At 33.8% G+C, this 18148-nt stretch overlaps 1 protein-coding gene across 9 annotated transcripts in view; it reads left to right on the top strand.

Annotated features, from left to right (window-relative positions):
• The window catches only part of PKN2 (protein kinase N2), a 194599-nt gene that overhangs the window by 157948 nt on the left and 18503 nt on the right, over positions 1-18148 (top strand). For all 9 annotated transcript variants that reach the window (XR_005215312.1, XM_037826711.1, XM_037826714.1 and 6 more), the window contains 8 exons: positions 4753-4896; positions 5199-5274; positions 5896-6070; positions 6295-6421; positions 7837-7967; positions 8049-8124; positions 8202-8293; positions 13607-13783. Coding sequence is in view for 8 of the 9 variants with exons in the window: in XM_037826711.1 (XP_037682639.1) it covers positions 4753-4896; positions 5199-5274; positions 5896-6070; positions 6295-6421; positions 7837-7967; positions 8049-8124; positions 8202-8293; positions 13607-13783 (998 nt within the window). In the remaining variant the exon portion in view is untranslated. The remainder of the gene's footprint in view (positions 1-4752; positions 4897-5198; positions 5275-5895; positions 6071-6294; positions 6422-7836; positions 7968-8048; positions 8125-8201; positions 8294-13606; positions 13784-18148) is intronic.

The raw sequence follows: 18148 nt of genomic DNA, 5'->3' as shown, positions 1-18148 counted from the left end.
ATTTGGACTGGTGTGAGGGAAACAATAGTAGGAATTCTTAGATAACAATATAGATTTTGGTTGGGGAATAAGATATAAAATAAGAAATAGGACACAGGCAGAAAAGCATATAATAGGTTTGGAATAATAAGAAGATGGGAAATTGTTTACTGGATGTGAATTGATGTGGGCAGCAGTAGAACATAACTAATATATCACTTAACAATTTCTGTCATAATTGTTTACTTGTCTCTTTCCCTATAAAGAGAGCAGAGTCACCCACATTTATAGCATGCAGACTTGCCAAGCAAAAATCATGGCTTTATATTCTCCATTGTCTTAGTCTCCTACCCTTCTGTCTGTGTTTCGCAAGCTCCCCAAAGACCCCAAGATTCCCCTCTTTTTGTCACATTTGTTCCTGCTAGAAAATCACCTTCAATGGACTGCTGAACTGAAAACAGATATTACTGTTTCTGGGTAGTTATTTCCTGTTTTTCCCCCAGTGATTCCAAAATCCTTCTTTCCCTGTCTCCCTCTTTGCCCTGGAGGCCAGTAACTGTGAACTTGAATCATTATGCTCTGGCTTCCAGTGGGAGGCACTATCAGATCAGAGGGCCTTGTCTTGGTTTTAACCGAGGTATTCATGCATGGCTGCAGCTCCTGTTGGAGAATCCTGTTTTCAAAATCCAATCCTCAGTAGATTATAGTGACCACTGCCTGTTGCCCCTTCATATCTGGGTGTGGTAATAGGTTTCTACTTTTACTAATCCTCAGTTGGTTACCATCCCTTGTTGATTCTTTAACCTTGCTCACATCTCCATAAGTAGCCTGATTTTTAAACTTTCTTTAAACTCTTATTTGCTGCTGGGACCCTAACTGATTTGTTTCCCAAGTCTGTGTTGTCCTCAGAAGCCCAATTAAAGACTGATAAATATGGCATCTGCCAGGTGCACCTTTGCAATAATCTCACCTATTCATAGCTTTTGAATTTTTCCAGGCTTTGGTTAATGTTCGGTCTTTGAGTAGTGGTAGAAAGTTTGTTGTTTGCCCCATCTTTGCTTTTCAGTAGTGGTGCCTACCTCCCATCTTCTTCTATCAGAGGTTTCCAAACTTTCTTGGTTCACAGTGCCCAGTAATTTTTTCACAGTGTGTCCCTAGGCCAAAAACAAAACAAAAGAAAAATCACCTAGCAGCTCTGTTATTACAAAGTAGTTACATTTATTACCTATGTCCTACCAAATCAGTAGCCTTAAAAAAATATGCAAACATTGGAATAAAAGGAATATTTGTATTTCAGTCTTACATAACCAGTTACTTACTAATAGGTTGTGTTTGCCTGTTGTGCGCTATACAACTTTTCAAACTTTAAAATCAGATTGGATGGACACTGCACCCTCATCTCCTGTTCTGCATTGATTTTCATGTGGTACTTGCTTTTTTATTACTGTTGGAGACCCAGTTTAGCAAAGATATGATGTCATTAAAAGAAATGTGACACGTTACAGTGTTGAAACTGAACTACCTCAAGATAATAGTTCTCAGGATATCCAAAAGATGTCACTATATTATGTTTTAAAATTTAAAATATTCTGCAATACTCTGGGGGTCCTCAGCAAACAGTTGGGGAATCACTACCTTGCATGTGCTTCAGTTCCTTTTATGCTAGATTTACTGGACTTTTAAAATTACAACACATCCTTGAATTTTCTACTGTCCTTCCTAAACTAGTGTCTCTTACCTTTTTCTCTTTGCTTTCAGATCTTAAAGAGACTTCAGACAAGCTACACAGATTGCTTAGGTTCACCAGTTTTTTTCTTTGATCTTAGATTCACATTCATAATAAGACAAATGGAACACACTTTGATCCAGTCTGCCAGTACTGACAATCAGTGCCTAATTCAAATCATGCTCCTCAGCTTTTTGGTGATGGGTTTGAAATCACCTACAAGCATGCTTTTGCCTTAATCTGACTGCTTCATCCGGAAAAAGGTCAGCAAACCAGCAGACACATTTGCAGTTTAAATTCTATTTAGTGTCATCTCCTTAGTATAGAAACCTCAGTCTTTCTATATGGCACTTTGCTTTTCAAATGCTGTATCCCTTTGCATATATGCTTTATCTATACAAACTACACTGGATGTCTATCCAAACTACAGCGGAATTAAGATATTAAGATAAAATATCTTAGTCCTTCTCTAGATCACTGCCAGCCTTGCCCTTAAGTTGTGTAGAAAGTGATGCTGTCAAGGAATGATGCAAAGTAACAGAAGGTATGAAGGGCTTTATATCTAAAACCTCAGTGTAGAATTCCAGGAAAGCTAGATTAGGCTTTGTGGCCCAGACTAGAGGTCAGTGAAGTGACCTTCCATCCCACATCTCAAATCTTTATGTACTTCAGTATGAAACATGGAATAAAGAGGCACAGGAGAGAGAGAACTGAGTTAAATACATCAGTTTGCCAAAGTGTCTAGAATAAATAGCAAATGAGGTGGTTGAACCTTCTCTAATCCAGAGTAAGCCATAATTTTACCATTTTAGCAGTGTGAGAGTATGAGAAATTTTTAGCAGGTACTAATTCTATCCCCAAAACTTGTGCTCCTTGCATCTGCTTGATCCATAACAAGACTTCCTCCCTAAGACAGTAGAAGATATGAGAAAGTAGATCTCCCCTGCTCTACTTTAAAACAATGCAGTCAAAAATGCCAATCCTAGGACAATTCAGTTTATTTATTTAAAATCAAAAGATTTTAAAATTAGATATGCTGGGAGCTTACATAATGAGATGCACAAATTCATATATTGAAAGTTGCATAAAAGAAGTAATTTATTGCTCTGTTGAGCCTAAAAGAAAAAACATATATCTCTTTTTGTGGATGGTTTGCAAAATCCTGAAAAACAAAGGAACAGAGAATCTGGTACTTTTTAATTGAAATGTATATCAAATATAACAAAGTTGTAGAAGTCAGTTTGTTGCTTGACCCAAACTTATGGACTGTGTTCTACAAATGCATGTATTAATTGATTGTTGAAACTCGAAATATGTTTCCTCATATAAGCATCATTTTTAATGACTACAGGGTACACTCTCGTGTGGATAGAGTATAATATACTTAACTTATCCCTGGTTTTTGACTCTTCAAGTTCTTGCTAATTTGCTAATTTTTTACATTATAACAAATAAACATCTTTCTATTTAAAGCTTGGTCTGAATTTTGCTTTTCCTCCCTACCTACACAGACCTCTGCCATCACTGGTCCTACTATCCAGTGGTTTTCTTTTGAGGATTAAATGACCTGATAATTTTTTAAATGATTAGCCCAATGTGTGGCATGTAGTAAGTGTCGAATAAATGTTACTGTTACAGACCTTTCCCTGGCTCAACAGTTGGGAAAGGAAGTAAGAAGGTTTGAAATTGATGTTGTTGTTGTTTTTTTTTAATTCGTTTATTTTTAATTGTGATAAAATATATATAAAATAAAAATCATTTTAGCCATTTTAAGTGGACAGTTCTTTGATATTAAGTACATTGACAGTACTGTGTAATTTTCATCACTCTGTATTTCCACACTATTTCCATCATCCTAAACCAAAACACATGCTCATTGAGCAAAACTCCAATTCCCTCCTCCCACCACCCCTAGTAACCACTTTTTTGCTTTCTACCTCTGAATTTTTCTTATCCTAAGAATTTCATAAAAGAGAAGTCACATAATATTTGTCCTTTTGTGTCTGGCTTATTTCACTCAACATGTCTTCAAGGTTCATCCATGTTGTAGCATGTACTAGTAATTCACTTTTTTTACAGTTGAATAACATTCCATTGTACGGATATACCACATGTTGTTTACTCATTCATCTGTTGGTGGACACTTGGGTTGCTTCTGCCTTTTGTCTATTGTAAATTTTGCTGCACTGAATATTTGTATACAAATGTTTGTCTTGAGTTCCTGCTTGCATTTCTTTTGGGCTTTTGGGCATATACCTAGGAGTGGAATTGCCAGGTCATATGGTAATTCCATGTTCAATTTTCTCAGGCACCTCCAAACTGTTTTTCCACAGAGGCTGCACCATTTAACATTCCCACCAACAATGTACAAGGATTCCTGTTTCTCCACATCCTCACCAACACTTGTTATTTTCCATTTTTTTAACAATACCCACCCTAGTGGGTGTCTCATTGTAGTTTTAATTCGTATGGCTACTCATGCTGAACATCTTTTCATATACTTACTGCCTATCTGTGTATCATCTTTGGAGAAGTATCTGTTCAAATCCTAGGCCCATGTTTTAATTGTGTTGTCACTTTTGCTGTTGTTGAATTATAGGATTTCTTTATGTATTATGGATATTAAACCCTTATCAGATATGTGGTTTCCAAATATTTTCTCCCATTCTGTAGGTTGTCTCTTTACTTTGAGGCAAGTACCAGGGGTCTTTTAACAATAACACAGTAAGCAATACCAAACAGGAGGGTAATCCAGATGATTGAATCTGAGAGGGAAAGCTTCTGTGATCATTCATCTGGATTGTTGTTCTCAGTTATGTATTTTTTTATGTAAAAGGAATACCTTAGCTGGAGACCATCTGAATATAAATTTCTTCCTTTGAGTTAAAATGTCTGTTTATTAAAGTAATACACAATTGAGAAACATTACAAATGCTTTTTAAAGTAGTGTGAGGTTTGTATATTTGTTTGCTGTGTTTTATGTTTTTTTTTGTGATGTTCTATTCAAGTGTGTGTCCAATAACGTCTTTTCTGTTTCATTATCCTAGTCACGTGAATTGGAAATTTCAGTTTATTGGCGTGATTGGCGATCTCTGTGTGCTGTAAAATTTCTGAGGTTAGAAGATTTTTTAGACAACCAACGCCATGGCATGTGTCTCTATTTGGAACCACAGGGTACTTTATTTGCAGAGGTAATGTATGTATTTTATTAAATGTGCATAACAGCAATTGATTATGTATTAGCATAGTGTAGAAGTGGAAAGAGTGTTAGGCTAAGAGACAAATGAATTGAATTCTTGGCTCAATTCTGCCATTGAATAGGTATGTGACCTTGAGACAAACAATTTATCCTTTCTAGGTCTGTTTTCTCTTCTAGAAAATGAGGAGATTGGACTAAATTCCTTTAAGCTTTGAAATCCTTTGAGTTTAGTGAATTTCATGAACTGTAAATCCAATGCTATTTTCATGTCAACCTGAATTTTCTTCACCACAGGTTACCTTTTTTAATCCTGTTATTGAAAGAAGACCAAAACTCCAAAGGCAAAAGAAAATTTTTTCAAAACAACAAGGTAATTATTAAGAATCAAATACTAAATGTTTTGGTGTTTCCTTAAATACAGAAAATGTACGTACTACTTAAAAAGTGGTAATTATCCATTTTTTTTTAATTTTCTTATTTAGTTGTTCATTTATTTCTAACTTTTCATTAAGAAAAATATATTTCGAATATACGTGTATGTATTTCACACATGTACATAAGTAGAGAGAATAGAATAGTGTACCATCATCCAGCTTCAGCAGCAGTCAGCTCATGGCCACTTTTGTTTCATCCGTGTCCCCATCCACTCACTACTTCCTTCTATTAATTGTAGCATACGCAGGCATCATATTGATTCATCTATAAATGTTACAGTTTGCATCTTTAAAAGATAAGGATTCTTCTTTAAACCTTAATCACATATTATTACTAGACAAGAAAAAACACTAATAATCCTTACCAATTTGTTTTTAAAACTATGCTATTATGTGCTAGCCTTTAAGAACTAGTTAATAATTAGCTCTTTTTTTTTAAGTGACAAATTTTGTTTGCCTTTCATAAATTATAAACTGATACAAATTTTTAAATTATGGCTTTTGGTAACGTATAAAGAGATTACTTATTCTGTTTTCTTTATTCGTAATATCTACAGGCAAAACATTTCTCAGAGCTCCTCAAATGAATATTAATATTGCCACTTGGGGAAGGCTTGTGAGAAGAGCTATTCCTACAGTAAATCATTCTGGCACCTTCAGCCCTCAAGCTCCTGTACCTGCTACAGTGCCAGTGGCTGATGTACGCATCCCTGAACTAGCACCTCCAGCTAGGTGTGTGTCTTAAGATTTTTAAGCTACACTTATAGAAAATGATTATTTTAACATTCTTGCATCTTGATTACTGTGGGTGTATTAAATTTTCATTTTTTCCCAATAGTATTTTGAAATCAGTGCTCTGCTTACTTAAAAAAAAATTTGTTTGCTTTCATTCTAAAGCTATTTAAAATATATACTTTTGATTACTGTTTTTGCTGAATTACTTTATCTTCTATAAGTGATTCTACAGTAACCAAATTGGACTTTGATCTCGAACCTGAGCCTCCTCCAGCCCCACCACGTGCTTCTTCCCTTGGAGAAATAGATGAACCTCCTGAATTAAGAGTTTTGGATACGCCAGGACAGGCAAGACATTTAAAACTTTGTATAATTCCTTTTCACCAAATGAATCAGCAATAAAGGCATTATAGTACATAAAATAGTGTGCATTTCAATTAAGTAAAGATTGCCCTGTGAACAATTTATTTGTTTCTTATGAATGGACTTTTCTCAACTAAGTTAGACCGATTGTCAGGAGATGGCCAACTTCTTAATGTTGATATACCATTGTCATTAGCCTCACAATGCTCATGTAGATCTGGAATAGGCCACTTAAGCTAGAATGTAATCAGTGGGCAGCCAGATAATCCATTTCTTTTTTTTTTTAATACAATTTTGTTGAGATATATTCACACACCATATAGTCCATCCATAGTATGCAATCACTGGCACACAGTGTCATCATACAGTTGTGTATTCATCACCACATTCAATTGTAGAACATTTTCATTACTCCCCCCAAAAATAATAAGAATAAAAATAAAAAAGAACATCCCATACCCCACCCCACAAACACATACACCCCCCATTATTTATATATTTGTTTGTCTTTATTTTATTACTCATCTGCCCACACATTGGATTCAGGAAGTGTCAGTCGCAAGGTTTTCATAATCCCATGGTCACACGATAAAAGCTGTATTTTTGCACAGTCATCACTGAGAATCAAGGCTACTGCATTACAATTCAGCAGTTTTAGGTATTTCCTTCTAGCTATTCTAATACAGTAGAAACTAAAAAGGAGTATCTATATAATGCATAACAACAAACTACAGAATGACCTCTTGACTCTTATTTGAAATATCTTAGCCACTGAAACTTTATTTTTTACATTTGTTTTTCCCCTTTTGGTCAAGAAAGTATTCTTAATCCCATGATGTCATGGCCAGGCTCATTCCTGGGAGTCATGTCCCACATTGCCAGGGAGACTTACACCCCTGAGAATCATGTCCCACATAGCGGGGAGGATAGTATGTTAATTTGCAGAGTTCTCTTGGAGATACAGGCCACATCTGAGCAACAAAAGAGGTTCTCTGTGGGGATTCTTAGGTATAGTTATAAGTAGGCTTAGCTTCGCCATTGGAGAGATAAGTTTCATAAGGGCAAACCTCTAGGTTGAAGGCTTGGCTTATTAGATTGGGAGCCCCTATTGCTTGCAAGAATATCAGGAATTCCCCAGATGAGGAAGTTTAGTAGTTCCGCATTTTCCCTGGTCCCTCAGGGATTGTGCAAATACTTTTTTACAGATAATCTATTTCTTTACTGAAAAAAATGATTGTACTTGGTTAACATTTCTGAATATTCATTGAAGATGATGTGTTTTCCACATTTTACTTTTCTCATTAATATTTATAAGACTTTTGAAATTTTTCTCCGTCTTTACCAAATAAGTTGTTTTCTGAATGTTTCTAATGGTTTAATGAGTATTTAATATTTTGTAGGATTCAGAAACTGCTTTTGATATTGAGAATGACAGAAATCGTGTACTTCCAATATCCCAATCTGAATATGAGACTGAGATTCCTCAATCAGGCCTAGAGTATAGTAGTATTCAAGAACTTGAGGATAGAAGGTAAAGAATATATAGTTTTGCTACTACATATTTGGTCCCATACTTCATTGCCTTATTTTTAAATGAATTTACTATTTTCAGATCTCAGCAGAGGTTTCAGTTTAATCTACAGGACTTCAGGTGTTGTGCTGTCTTGGGCAGAGGACATTTTGGAAAGGTAATCTTTTGAAATTTTAAGAATACCTACAAAATTAATAACTCAACTTGGAAATAATCTTTTTAATTTCATTTCAGGTACTTTTGGCTGAATATAAACACACAAATGAGATGTTTGCTATAAAAGCCCTGAAGAAAGGAGACATCGTGGCTCGAGATGAGGTAGACAGGTTAGTTTTTTAAAAATGAAATTGTTCATTTTTCTGAAATTGGTAATGTCATGGAATTGATTTCTATATTGCAGCAGCAAACTTTCTTATTTCTTACTAACAATGTGTCTGTACTTGACATAAGTAAGTAGGAATTAAGTGTAAATACTGGTTTTCTTTCTAACTTCCAACCCCACCCATTTCTTTTGACAATTCACTGGTTTATAAATATCAGGAAAGCATAGTGAAATGTGTAGTCTTGTTTTATTAAGTTTTGTATACTTTGAGATGCTAAAGTATTCATATGGAACAGTAAACATTACTCATCTGTGATCATAGCAAGGCTATATCCTATTTTATCTTAAGGAAATAATAAAACATCATTTACAAATAATCTGCAATTAACCAAATGGTGAACTTAAAGTAACTCTTGAATCCATGATGAGACAAAAGAAAAAAATGTGTGTGTCTGGGTGTGTGTGTACACACACACGTATGTATGTGTATATTTTTTTCTGCTTTTTTAAGTGCACCCATATCTGTTTTTTCCCTTTCTTTTTCTTCAAATGGTATTTTTTTTTGCCATAGCATCTTAACTCTTCTGGGTTTAATAAATGCAAATTGATTGGATACATCTTTATATATAATTCCTAAAACACAAAGACTTTGGGGATAAAGATAGTAATTAGGTTAGAAAATGTATGTGTTTTGAAAGACTATCTTTAAAAAATTAATAGGGTTATTAAATTTGAAAATTACTATATGACATGATATATTTATAGCAGAAAAAGACTTTCATTTGATATTTTGCAGAAGTATTTTTCTTACACCATGTTTTAGTTTCCTTGGCTGCTCAAAGCAAATACCATGAAATGGGTCAGGTTAAACTAAGGGGATTTATTCACTCCTGGTTTTGAAGCCAGGAAGATGTTCAGATCAAGGCATCATCCAGGCAATGTTTTCTTCCTGAAGACTGGCTGCCCATGATCCTTGGCTCCTCTGTCACTTGGCAAGGCACATGTCAGTGTCTGCTGGTCTCTCCCTTCTCTTCCAAGTTTCACTGTGTTCAACTTCTTGCTTCTATGGCTTTCTCTCTTTGTCCGAATTTCATTCTCTTGTAAAAGACTCCAGTAATTGGATTAAGACCCATCCTGATTGAGGTATAGGTCACACTGTAACTGAAGTAGCCTCATTAAAAACACACTTACAATGCATTCACACCCACAAGAATGGATTAACTTTAAGAATATGATTTTCTGTGATATATACAGTTCCAAACCATCACAAACCACTAGGAAGCATCTATTGATATTAATGGAAGACGGTTCTGTATAAAGAAAAGAGCCCTAAACTATGAATAAGAAGACTGACTTCTAGTCCTGACTATTAGTTACTGATTTTCAGACCCCAGAGTATTTCACTAAACCTTTTTTGAACTTCAGTTAACCCACTTATTTTTTTTTAAATCTTTTTTTAGTAATATTTGCCTTTGTGGGTTGTATTATTAAGTTCTGTATATGTATGTGTTGTGTACACACACACACACACACACACACACACACACTAAATTGCTGCTGTTAATGTGTTTCCCGTCAATATTAATGGGAAATGTTTGGAATCTTAAAAGATTAAGATTTTTGCTGTATGCACAAAATATTTTCTTTTGGATTTGTCTATCTATTCTTTATCTCTTTTTCTTTTTTTACTATTGAGCTCCTCAAAGTAAACCCATTCTTGATATATAAAACTGCTCAGAAATTTGCTGGATATTTATAAAATTGTGAACACCATATTACATGTTTGGAGTTATGTTTTTATGTTACATAAGCAGATAGTTAAAGCAAATCTTTAATCCCACCTTCAGGCTATTTATAATAGCAGTAGTAGGATAAAATGTGTTTGTTTCATCCCAAATCCTTAAGTAGTAAATTCATTTGTTTTTTAATGATGGGAAACTGGTTACTACCTATGTTAGTCCTGCTGCTTCATATGCTACATTGTTACTACTTCAAACCAAATCTTTCTAGGAAAACACTCTGGGTGGAATATTAGTATTTAATATCACTATTAAAGAAGAATGTTCAGATGAGAGGATGGAGTTTTAGCCAAAACCTAGGCCATTACCCATACTACCATAAATGATTCCAGCCTTGGAGGAATGTTGAGTGATACTTGTCTAACTTCAGTTTTAAATCCCTATACTCTTCAAATTCGAATACTTTTAAAACTGATAGAGAAGTTAAGTACTCTCTAGTAGAACTGGTAAAAAAATAGAAAAATGGAAAATTCAGATCGAAAAATGAAACTCACTCTTTAGAGAAATTTCAGGGAGGCAGGAAAAAATAAATAAATTTAAAAACAAAAATACACCAGCATATTTTAAAAATAATATATATTTATTACTTGCAAGTCTGAATAGTAAATAACTCAAACTAAGCTAACTATAAGCAGAATCCTTTATATTCACTGCCTGTCTCATCTTTTTAATAGATCATTAGAATTTTATGTCAATGCATATTAAAGATTTATTTTTTAAAGGATGTTTCTAAAATACTTGGATGATTCTTAGTGACAGTGCTTTTATATAGTCTATTTTCTTTCTATAGTCTAGATTATATTATTTTACGTAGAAAATTGCCTTTTTTATAAATCATAGAAAATTTCAAATCAACCTCTTTTTAAATGAACACAAATTATTAACTCCAAAGTCAAGTAATTCATTATATAGATCACGCTCCCACCTACCATTTAATAGAATATTTTTTCTGAATCCCATCTGCCCCAGACCCCAAGTAACATTATCAAATTTATGTTATTATAATGCCTCCTCATTCAACCTCCTTTTCTTACCCATTCATATTTCAAGACAGCAGAAAGTGTTGGGAATACATTTTTGCAGTCGTAGAACAAAGCACAGCTAACGAGCTTATATAAGATTTACTCCTGAGACCTTAGCCATATGAATAATGTGGTTTCCTACTGGCTAAAATAACTATCATATAAGTCTTTAAATTTCTAGCATGTCTAATAATTTACTGAATGCTGAAGAAAGCATACAAAAATATTAGGATGGATTGGCCATTTAGTCAGGGAGATGGGACATAAATGCATTAAATATTTAAATCAGGGAGGAGGCTAAATGAGTGGAAATAAGCATATAGACAATAACAGTTCATGGAAAAGGAAATCATGGTGAACTGATGAATTTAGGTAAGATCTTGTTAATAAGACTGGATTTGTGCTATTTTTTGGCAGGTGGTAGGTATTTGAGTATAAAGAAAGAAGAGAAGAGAGAAAGGTTCTGGACAGAATGAATAAAGTTTTAAACAAGGTTGGATTGTTCCATGGGCTCCAAAGACTAGTTATGTAAGGACAGTATACAATTAGATAAGGTTGGGAAAGTTTAAAACTCAAAATAGCTTTTTGTTACATGCTGTAAAATGCTTAAAATTGTTGTGACCGATGAAATCTATAAGAAATCTTTTCTTCTTTTATCTTTGTCCAAAGACATTATCCAGTATTGCCTGTCCTTATAAATGAATTCTGTGAATGGCATTAAAACAATGAATTCTAATCAATTATTCTTGATCTTTTATACCATTTACATTTTCAACACAGATGTAACCTAACGTCTCTCATTAAACACAGTGATTCTCAACGACCACTCTATCTAGTTGAGAATTAGTGATTAACCCATCAATATAAACTAGACAAAGAAGAGATTGTTTGTCATCTACTTGAGCCCAAAACAGCTTATCAGTTTTGTCTAATTTTGTCTGAATATTTTATCTATATTACCCAAAATTTAGCCAGATACTTGGTATCCACTCTATAGATCATGCCCAGAGCAATTTTTAGAACATTATATCCCTATAAAATTTAAATAGTGATAAAAATCAAAACTATTACCTTTTAATCTTCTATGAGATTATTTCTAATAATTTTTGAATTTGTAATAATATTTAGAAACTGCATTTTAAAAATAGAAGTAGACATAATCCTGAAACTTTAAAATCAACCACAGCTTTCTGTTTCTGAGTTTTTATAAAATTAAAAACAGATGGTGTGAAGTTTGGGGCTAAGAGTTCATCTAGAATGTGACAATATTAAGGGGAGTTTAAACACTCCAGGATATCATAATAGCTGCATTTACTGTCAGTATTTAAAACTGAACAGGTGTTTCCTTACATAATCTAGAACACAACTGTGTTAATACATTGTTAAACATCTATGCTGCTTCTACACAACAGGTAAACTTTTTAAATGTTTTCAAAATTATTTAATTTCTCAGAGTCATAAACAAATATGTTATCTTAAAAATTAATGTTTTTTAAATTAAGTTTTTTAAATGACCTAAAAGGAAGGAGAATGACTGTTTCCTTCTAACATCAAGATTTTAGTTTGCATTTTGGAAAAAACAAAAAGCCAAAACAAAACTCTAGACAAACATTTCTTTTTAAAGAAACATTAATAATGTCAAAAGTATGTCTTTTAGTATCTTTATTTTAATCATGTACTAAAAAAAAGATAATAAAAGTTATCTGAATATCATTGAGTCCTAAGTCAGGGTGATTTACTGTGTATTTTCAGAGGAAGGAAGAGTGGTTTGTTTTGCTATTTGAGCAAAATTAATGTTCCAGAGTCAGTAAGTTAGACTGCTGTTCTTTGTAGTAGCCAGTTGCAGTTCTTAGAGGGAAAATCTGTCATTGCTATAGATAGTCCTAAACTAATATGGGAAAATTATGTCATTCTCAAGGAGCTTCCTTGAAGAATGCTATAGAATTTGCTATGTATCCTCTGTTTAGTCAGATTTTTAATTAAAATTTTATGCAGCATGAAATCAGTTATATCTATACCTATCAGCTGCGTATTTTATGATTAAAAATTTTGAATATTGTAGCTTATGTATTATAAATACTGTCCTTGAAATTACCTTGGTCACAAACCTTAAATTTTTAAATTATGCTTCAGGTTGCTATGTTCTCTGACCAATTCCTGATAACTTTCTATAATTCACCTCTAATTAAGCCCTTTTTATTAATTATAACTACTGGCCATATGCATGCTACTCTGATACTATCAATGTGAACTCTATAATCTTTATGTTGTGCTAATCATATTTTAGTTTTCATAAAAACATTTCACTTAAAATTATTTATATCAAGTAGACCAAAGTTTTCATGGCATATATAGCAAAACTAACATGTATTTTATAGGTTTAAAGTTATACTAGCTGAGGAATTTGCTTATTTTAGGATTAATTTTTAAAGAATGTATTATTTCCAACTAGAATTTTTTTTTTTGATGTTGATTTTTAAATATTTTCTTTTACAGCCTAATGTGTGAAAAAAGAATTTTTGAAACTGTGAATAGTGTAAGGCATCCCTTTTTGGTGAACCTTTTTGCATGCTTCCAAACAAAAGAGCATGTTTGCTTTGTAATGGAATATGCTGCCGGTGGGGACCTAATGATGCACATTCATACTGATGTCTTTTCTGAACCGAGAGCTGTGTGAGTATGCTTTAGATATTTCTCTGAATTTTTCTGTGACTGATTTCTTTCTGGGAAGGAAAAGAGTTCTCTGTGAATTGTAGTTATTTTTTTTTTTTTCTTAATGGAAAATAGATTTTTGTAAGGAGGGTTGGAACTCCTTACTTATTACCTTTTTGCCATATATAAATGTATTTACTCTGTTGTTCATGTTGAAGTGTCATGGATTACCCTAAACCACACTTGATAATTTATGCAATCTGGGTCCATTTTGGTAATTCTTTTTTTTCTTATTAGATTTTCTTTTTTTTCCCTAGGGAATGCCATCCAAGCCCACTGGCTTTAAATACACGCTATATTCTATGATACATCATTAAGTGAAAAAAGAAAGTACAGTAGAGTCCGTATTATATATTTGTGTACATTTTTGTATTTGCATTTTTAAAAGGAAATTTAAAAGAATACATATTAAGTAATTGCTTGTATGCAATTCTAGTATCTCTTGAGAGAATACAAAAAAACCTGAAACATTTATTGCTTTGAAGGAAAGGGGGTACAAGGCAAAATTTTCACTAGAAACCCTTTTTGTAGTTTTTGAAATCAGTATCACAAGAAGGTTTTACTTATTCAAATTAAGTAAAAATATAATAGCAAACATTTGATATATATATATTATTTTCCCTATTATTATCCCAATTTTACAGCTCTTCAATTGTTGTGGCTAGGATTTGAACCCAAGACAATGCTCTTAATAACTACACCTTATATGTAGATGTTTACCAAATTTATTTCTTCAGCTCTGACCTCTTCCCTAAACGTCCAAACAACTCTAACAGTTTTCAGCAGCCAACTTCATGTTTCCATTTGTATAGCTAATAAGTCTCTCATTTAACATCTCAAAGTGAACTCCTGATTTTTCCCATTAACCTTCTGTTCTGGGTTTGCTAATGCTGCCATTATGCAAAATACCAGAAGTAGATTGGCTTTTATAAAGAGGATTTATTAAGTTGCAAATTTACAGTTCTAGGGCCATAAAAGTGTCCAAACTAAGTTGATGCCTTCACTGAAGAATGGCCTATGGCATCCAGAACACCTCTGTCAGCTGGGAAGGCACTTGGCTGGCATCTGCTGTTCCTTTGCTCCTGGGTTGCATTTCGAAATGGCATTCTCCAGAATGTCTTTGGGCTTGTCTCTCTTAGCCTCCTCAGCTCTTGTGCATCTAAGCATTGGGGTCCTCTTTTAGCTTCTCCAGAGCAAACTCTGAACTAGCATCTCCAGACATCTCCAAGCATCTCCAATTGTCAGCTCCCAATAGTCTCTCCGAAAGTCTCACTCAGCTGCTTTGGGGGCACTTCGTCCTCTCTTAGCTTCTCCAGAGCAAACTCTGGGCTGACATCTCAAAGCATCAGCAAGCATCTGTCCAAAAGTCTCTCTCTTACAGGAGTCTAGTGATTTAATTAAGACCCACCCTAAATTGGGTGGGGTCCATATCTCCATGGAGATGATTAGATCAAAGGTCTAGCCCACAGTTGATTGACTCACATCTCCCTGGAAACGCTCAGTCAGAAAATTACTCTCTGCCCTCACAAGATTGTGTTGAAGAATATGGCTTTTGGGAGATATAATATATCCAAACTGGCACACTCTCTGATCTTAGCTATCACTCCTCAGGCCCTCAACTCTTCTAGTCTTCCCTGCCTTATGAGGTGGCAGTATCATTTTCCAGTTGTTCAAGACAGAACACAAAGAGTCATTCTTGAGTCTCTTTTCCCTTACCTACAATATCCAAGCCATTAGCAAGTCCAGTCAACTGTACCTCCAAAATGTATCCCAAACTATAAACCCAGTAGTAAGCCTGCATTGGATTTACTCTTGAATTTTCATTCCTTGTCTATATTCTGCTGAAAGTAGCAGCTGACGTTTGTTTAGTCCTTTTACTTTCACTCCTTTATATGATTCTAACCATAACTCTTAGAGGTAGAACAGACAGTAGTAATACAGATAAAACCTTCAAGTTTCTGGTTAGGAAATGAGGCAAAAGCCGAATGTGGTAAAAGGCTACTGATAATTCATTCCCTGAATATTTAACAAATTAAAAACCGGGCATCTAGACTATGCCTAGCCTGTGCAAACTGCTGTGGGAATTCATTTGCTTTTGTTTTGTTATGTTTTGTTTTTGAATTGTAGTGGACTATGCAGTGTAGTTCTACCTTAAGGAAGTTTTATTTTTGTTGAGAATACAAATCATATGCAAATGAAGCAGTTAAGCCCAGTGAAAGAATAAAATGCTACATTGCAGTACTCCAAAGCTGAGGTGCTTCCCTGTTACCATTCAGGTTCTTTTGACTCAAATGTCACTTTAGAAGGTCTTTTCCTGAGCACCCTATCTAAAATGCCATCACACTACTGGCCTCCAAATCAGGTCATTCTGTTCTATTTCCCATTTTATTTTCTTCATAACACTTTTTTTCAACCTTATATCATCTTATTTATTTTTTACATTTTCATTGTCTGTCTTCCCCCACTACAAGGGACAAGGACCACGCCTATTTTGTTTACCAGTGGAGCACACAGAAGAGTGCTTTAGCACATAACAGGCAATTAGTGAATTTTTATTGCCTGAGAGTATGCAGTCAAAATTAGTTTGATTCCTAAATTTGCTATTTTCTCGTTATGTGACTTCAGGCAGTTTAGTTATTCTTTGAGTTTCATTTTCTGCTTCTGTGAAATATTTACCTTAAAAGCTTGATTTAAAAATGAAATAAGCTGATAAATGAAACTGTCTTAACAAAGTATCTGACATGTATTAAGTACTTAGTAAAACATATATTTCTAATAATATATCCAGTTATTTGTTGAGTAAAATCACGGTAGTCTGTTTACAAAGAAAGAAATAAATGGGAAATCAAGGTATTTTTATAATATCTGGAATATTGCCTTGCCATTGAAATAAATTTGCTAAGAAATTGTATATACAAATGACTGCCCTAAGCAGTTTTAGAATCACATTTGTTTTAATGGACTTCAGCTAAATCCTTTAAACTTCCGTTAAGTAATTATGTAAGCTGTAATGAAAATTAAATAAATATTTATAAATAGATGATTTTAAAATTCTCCCAAATTGTCCCATTTTTAAAAAAATAGGTAAATCCAAAGTACAGCTATATAATCAACTTGTGCATATAAATCCATTCCAAAAATTTGGAAGAACATTCATAAAAGAGGTAAAAAAGTTATCTCTATGGAGAGTAACAGGTTTAGGTTAAGATGAATAGATGAATGAAGGAAATATTGCACTTTGGGGTGCGGGTTTCTGTATTTTGTAGAGAGAATATTCATGCATTACTTGTATGATTAAGAACTAATTCTCCTAACTTCTTACATGCTATATGTACTGAAAGCAGATCTGTATTTTTAAATTCATTCATTTATTTATTCCCTTCCTCCTTATTCAGTAAGCCTACAATGTATCAGGCATTATGGTAGGCATTTAGGATACAACAGTGAAAAAGAAAAACGTGGTCCTCATTCTAATATTCTAGCTGGACCCAAGTTTTCCTGAGATACAAACACAATATCCAACTACTAGATCTCTCTGCCTGCCTCATAGGCAATTCAAAATCAACATGTCTAAAGCCAAACTCATCTTCCCCAAAAAACTTTTGCAACTTCTATATTTCTTTACTTATTCGTTCCACTTCTTAGACCTTAAGAGTCATCCTCAGCTGTTCCCTCTCCCTCATCCTCTCTAGCTAATGAGCCAAATCTTGTCATGCTAGGTTTTAAGTATCTCTTGAATGCGTCTCTGCATTGGAAGTTCTCATGATCTTTCATCTGTACTATCATAACACCTCATCTGTTCTTTTTCCCTTTTGTTTTCTACATATATATATATATAATGTGTATATATATATATATATATATATATATATATATATATATATATATATATACTTCAACCTCCACTCTACTATCAGAAAAAAAATCTTTATGAAACATAAATCTGACCATTCTCTCCTCATTAAAATGGTTTGATTCTCTATCACTAAGAGAAGAAATTTCAGTATTCATAATAAAACATTCAAGGTCCTTCACAACTTGACCCCAGCCTCATCTCCCACTACTTCTTCCTCACATACACATATTCTTTACTGCAGGCACACCAAACTTGTTATTGCTTGTCAAACATGTTATGCCTTTTATACTTGTGTTCTTTTTTACATGCTTTTATCTTTCTTAGGGAAATGCCCTATATTTCTCCCACAATGCTTCTACTCCGTCCTTCTACCCTAATGGCACATTGTAATTCCTCCTACAGAACCAGAATGAATCTCCCCTCTGAGGTCTCAATGACTCCATAAGACAAAAGTTATGGCTTCCATTATA

The sequence above is a fragment of the Choloepus didactylus genome, chromosome 2 (genome assembly GCF_015220235.1).
Source record: "Choloepus didactylus isolate mChoDid1 chromosome 2, mChoDid1.pri, whole genome shotgun sequence".
Lineage (NCBI taxonomy): Eukaryota > Metazoa > Chordata > Mammalia > Pilosa > Megalonychidae > Choloepus > Choloepus didactylus.
The sequence above is the reverse complement of the archived record's forward strand: the minus strand, read 5'-3'. Positions and strand labels throughout refer to the sequence as shown.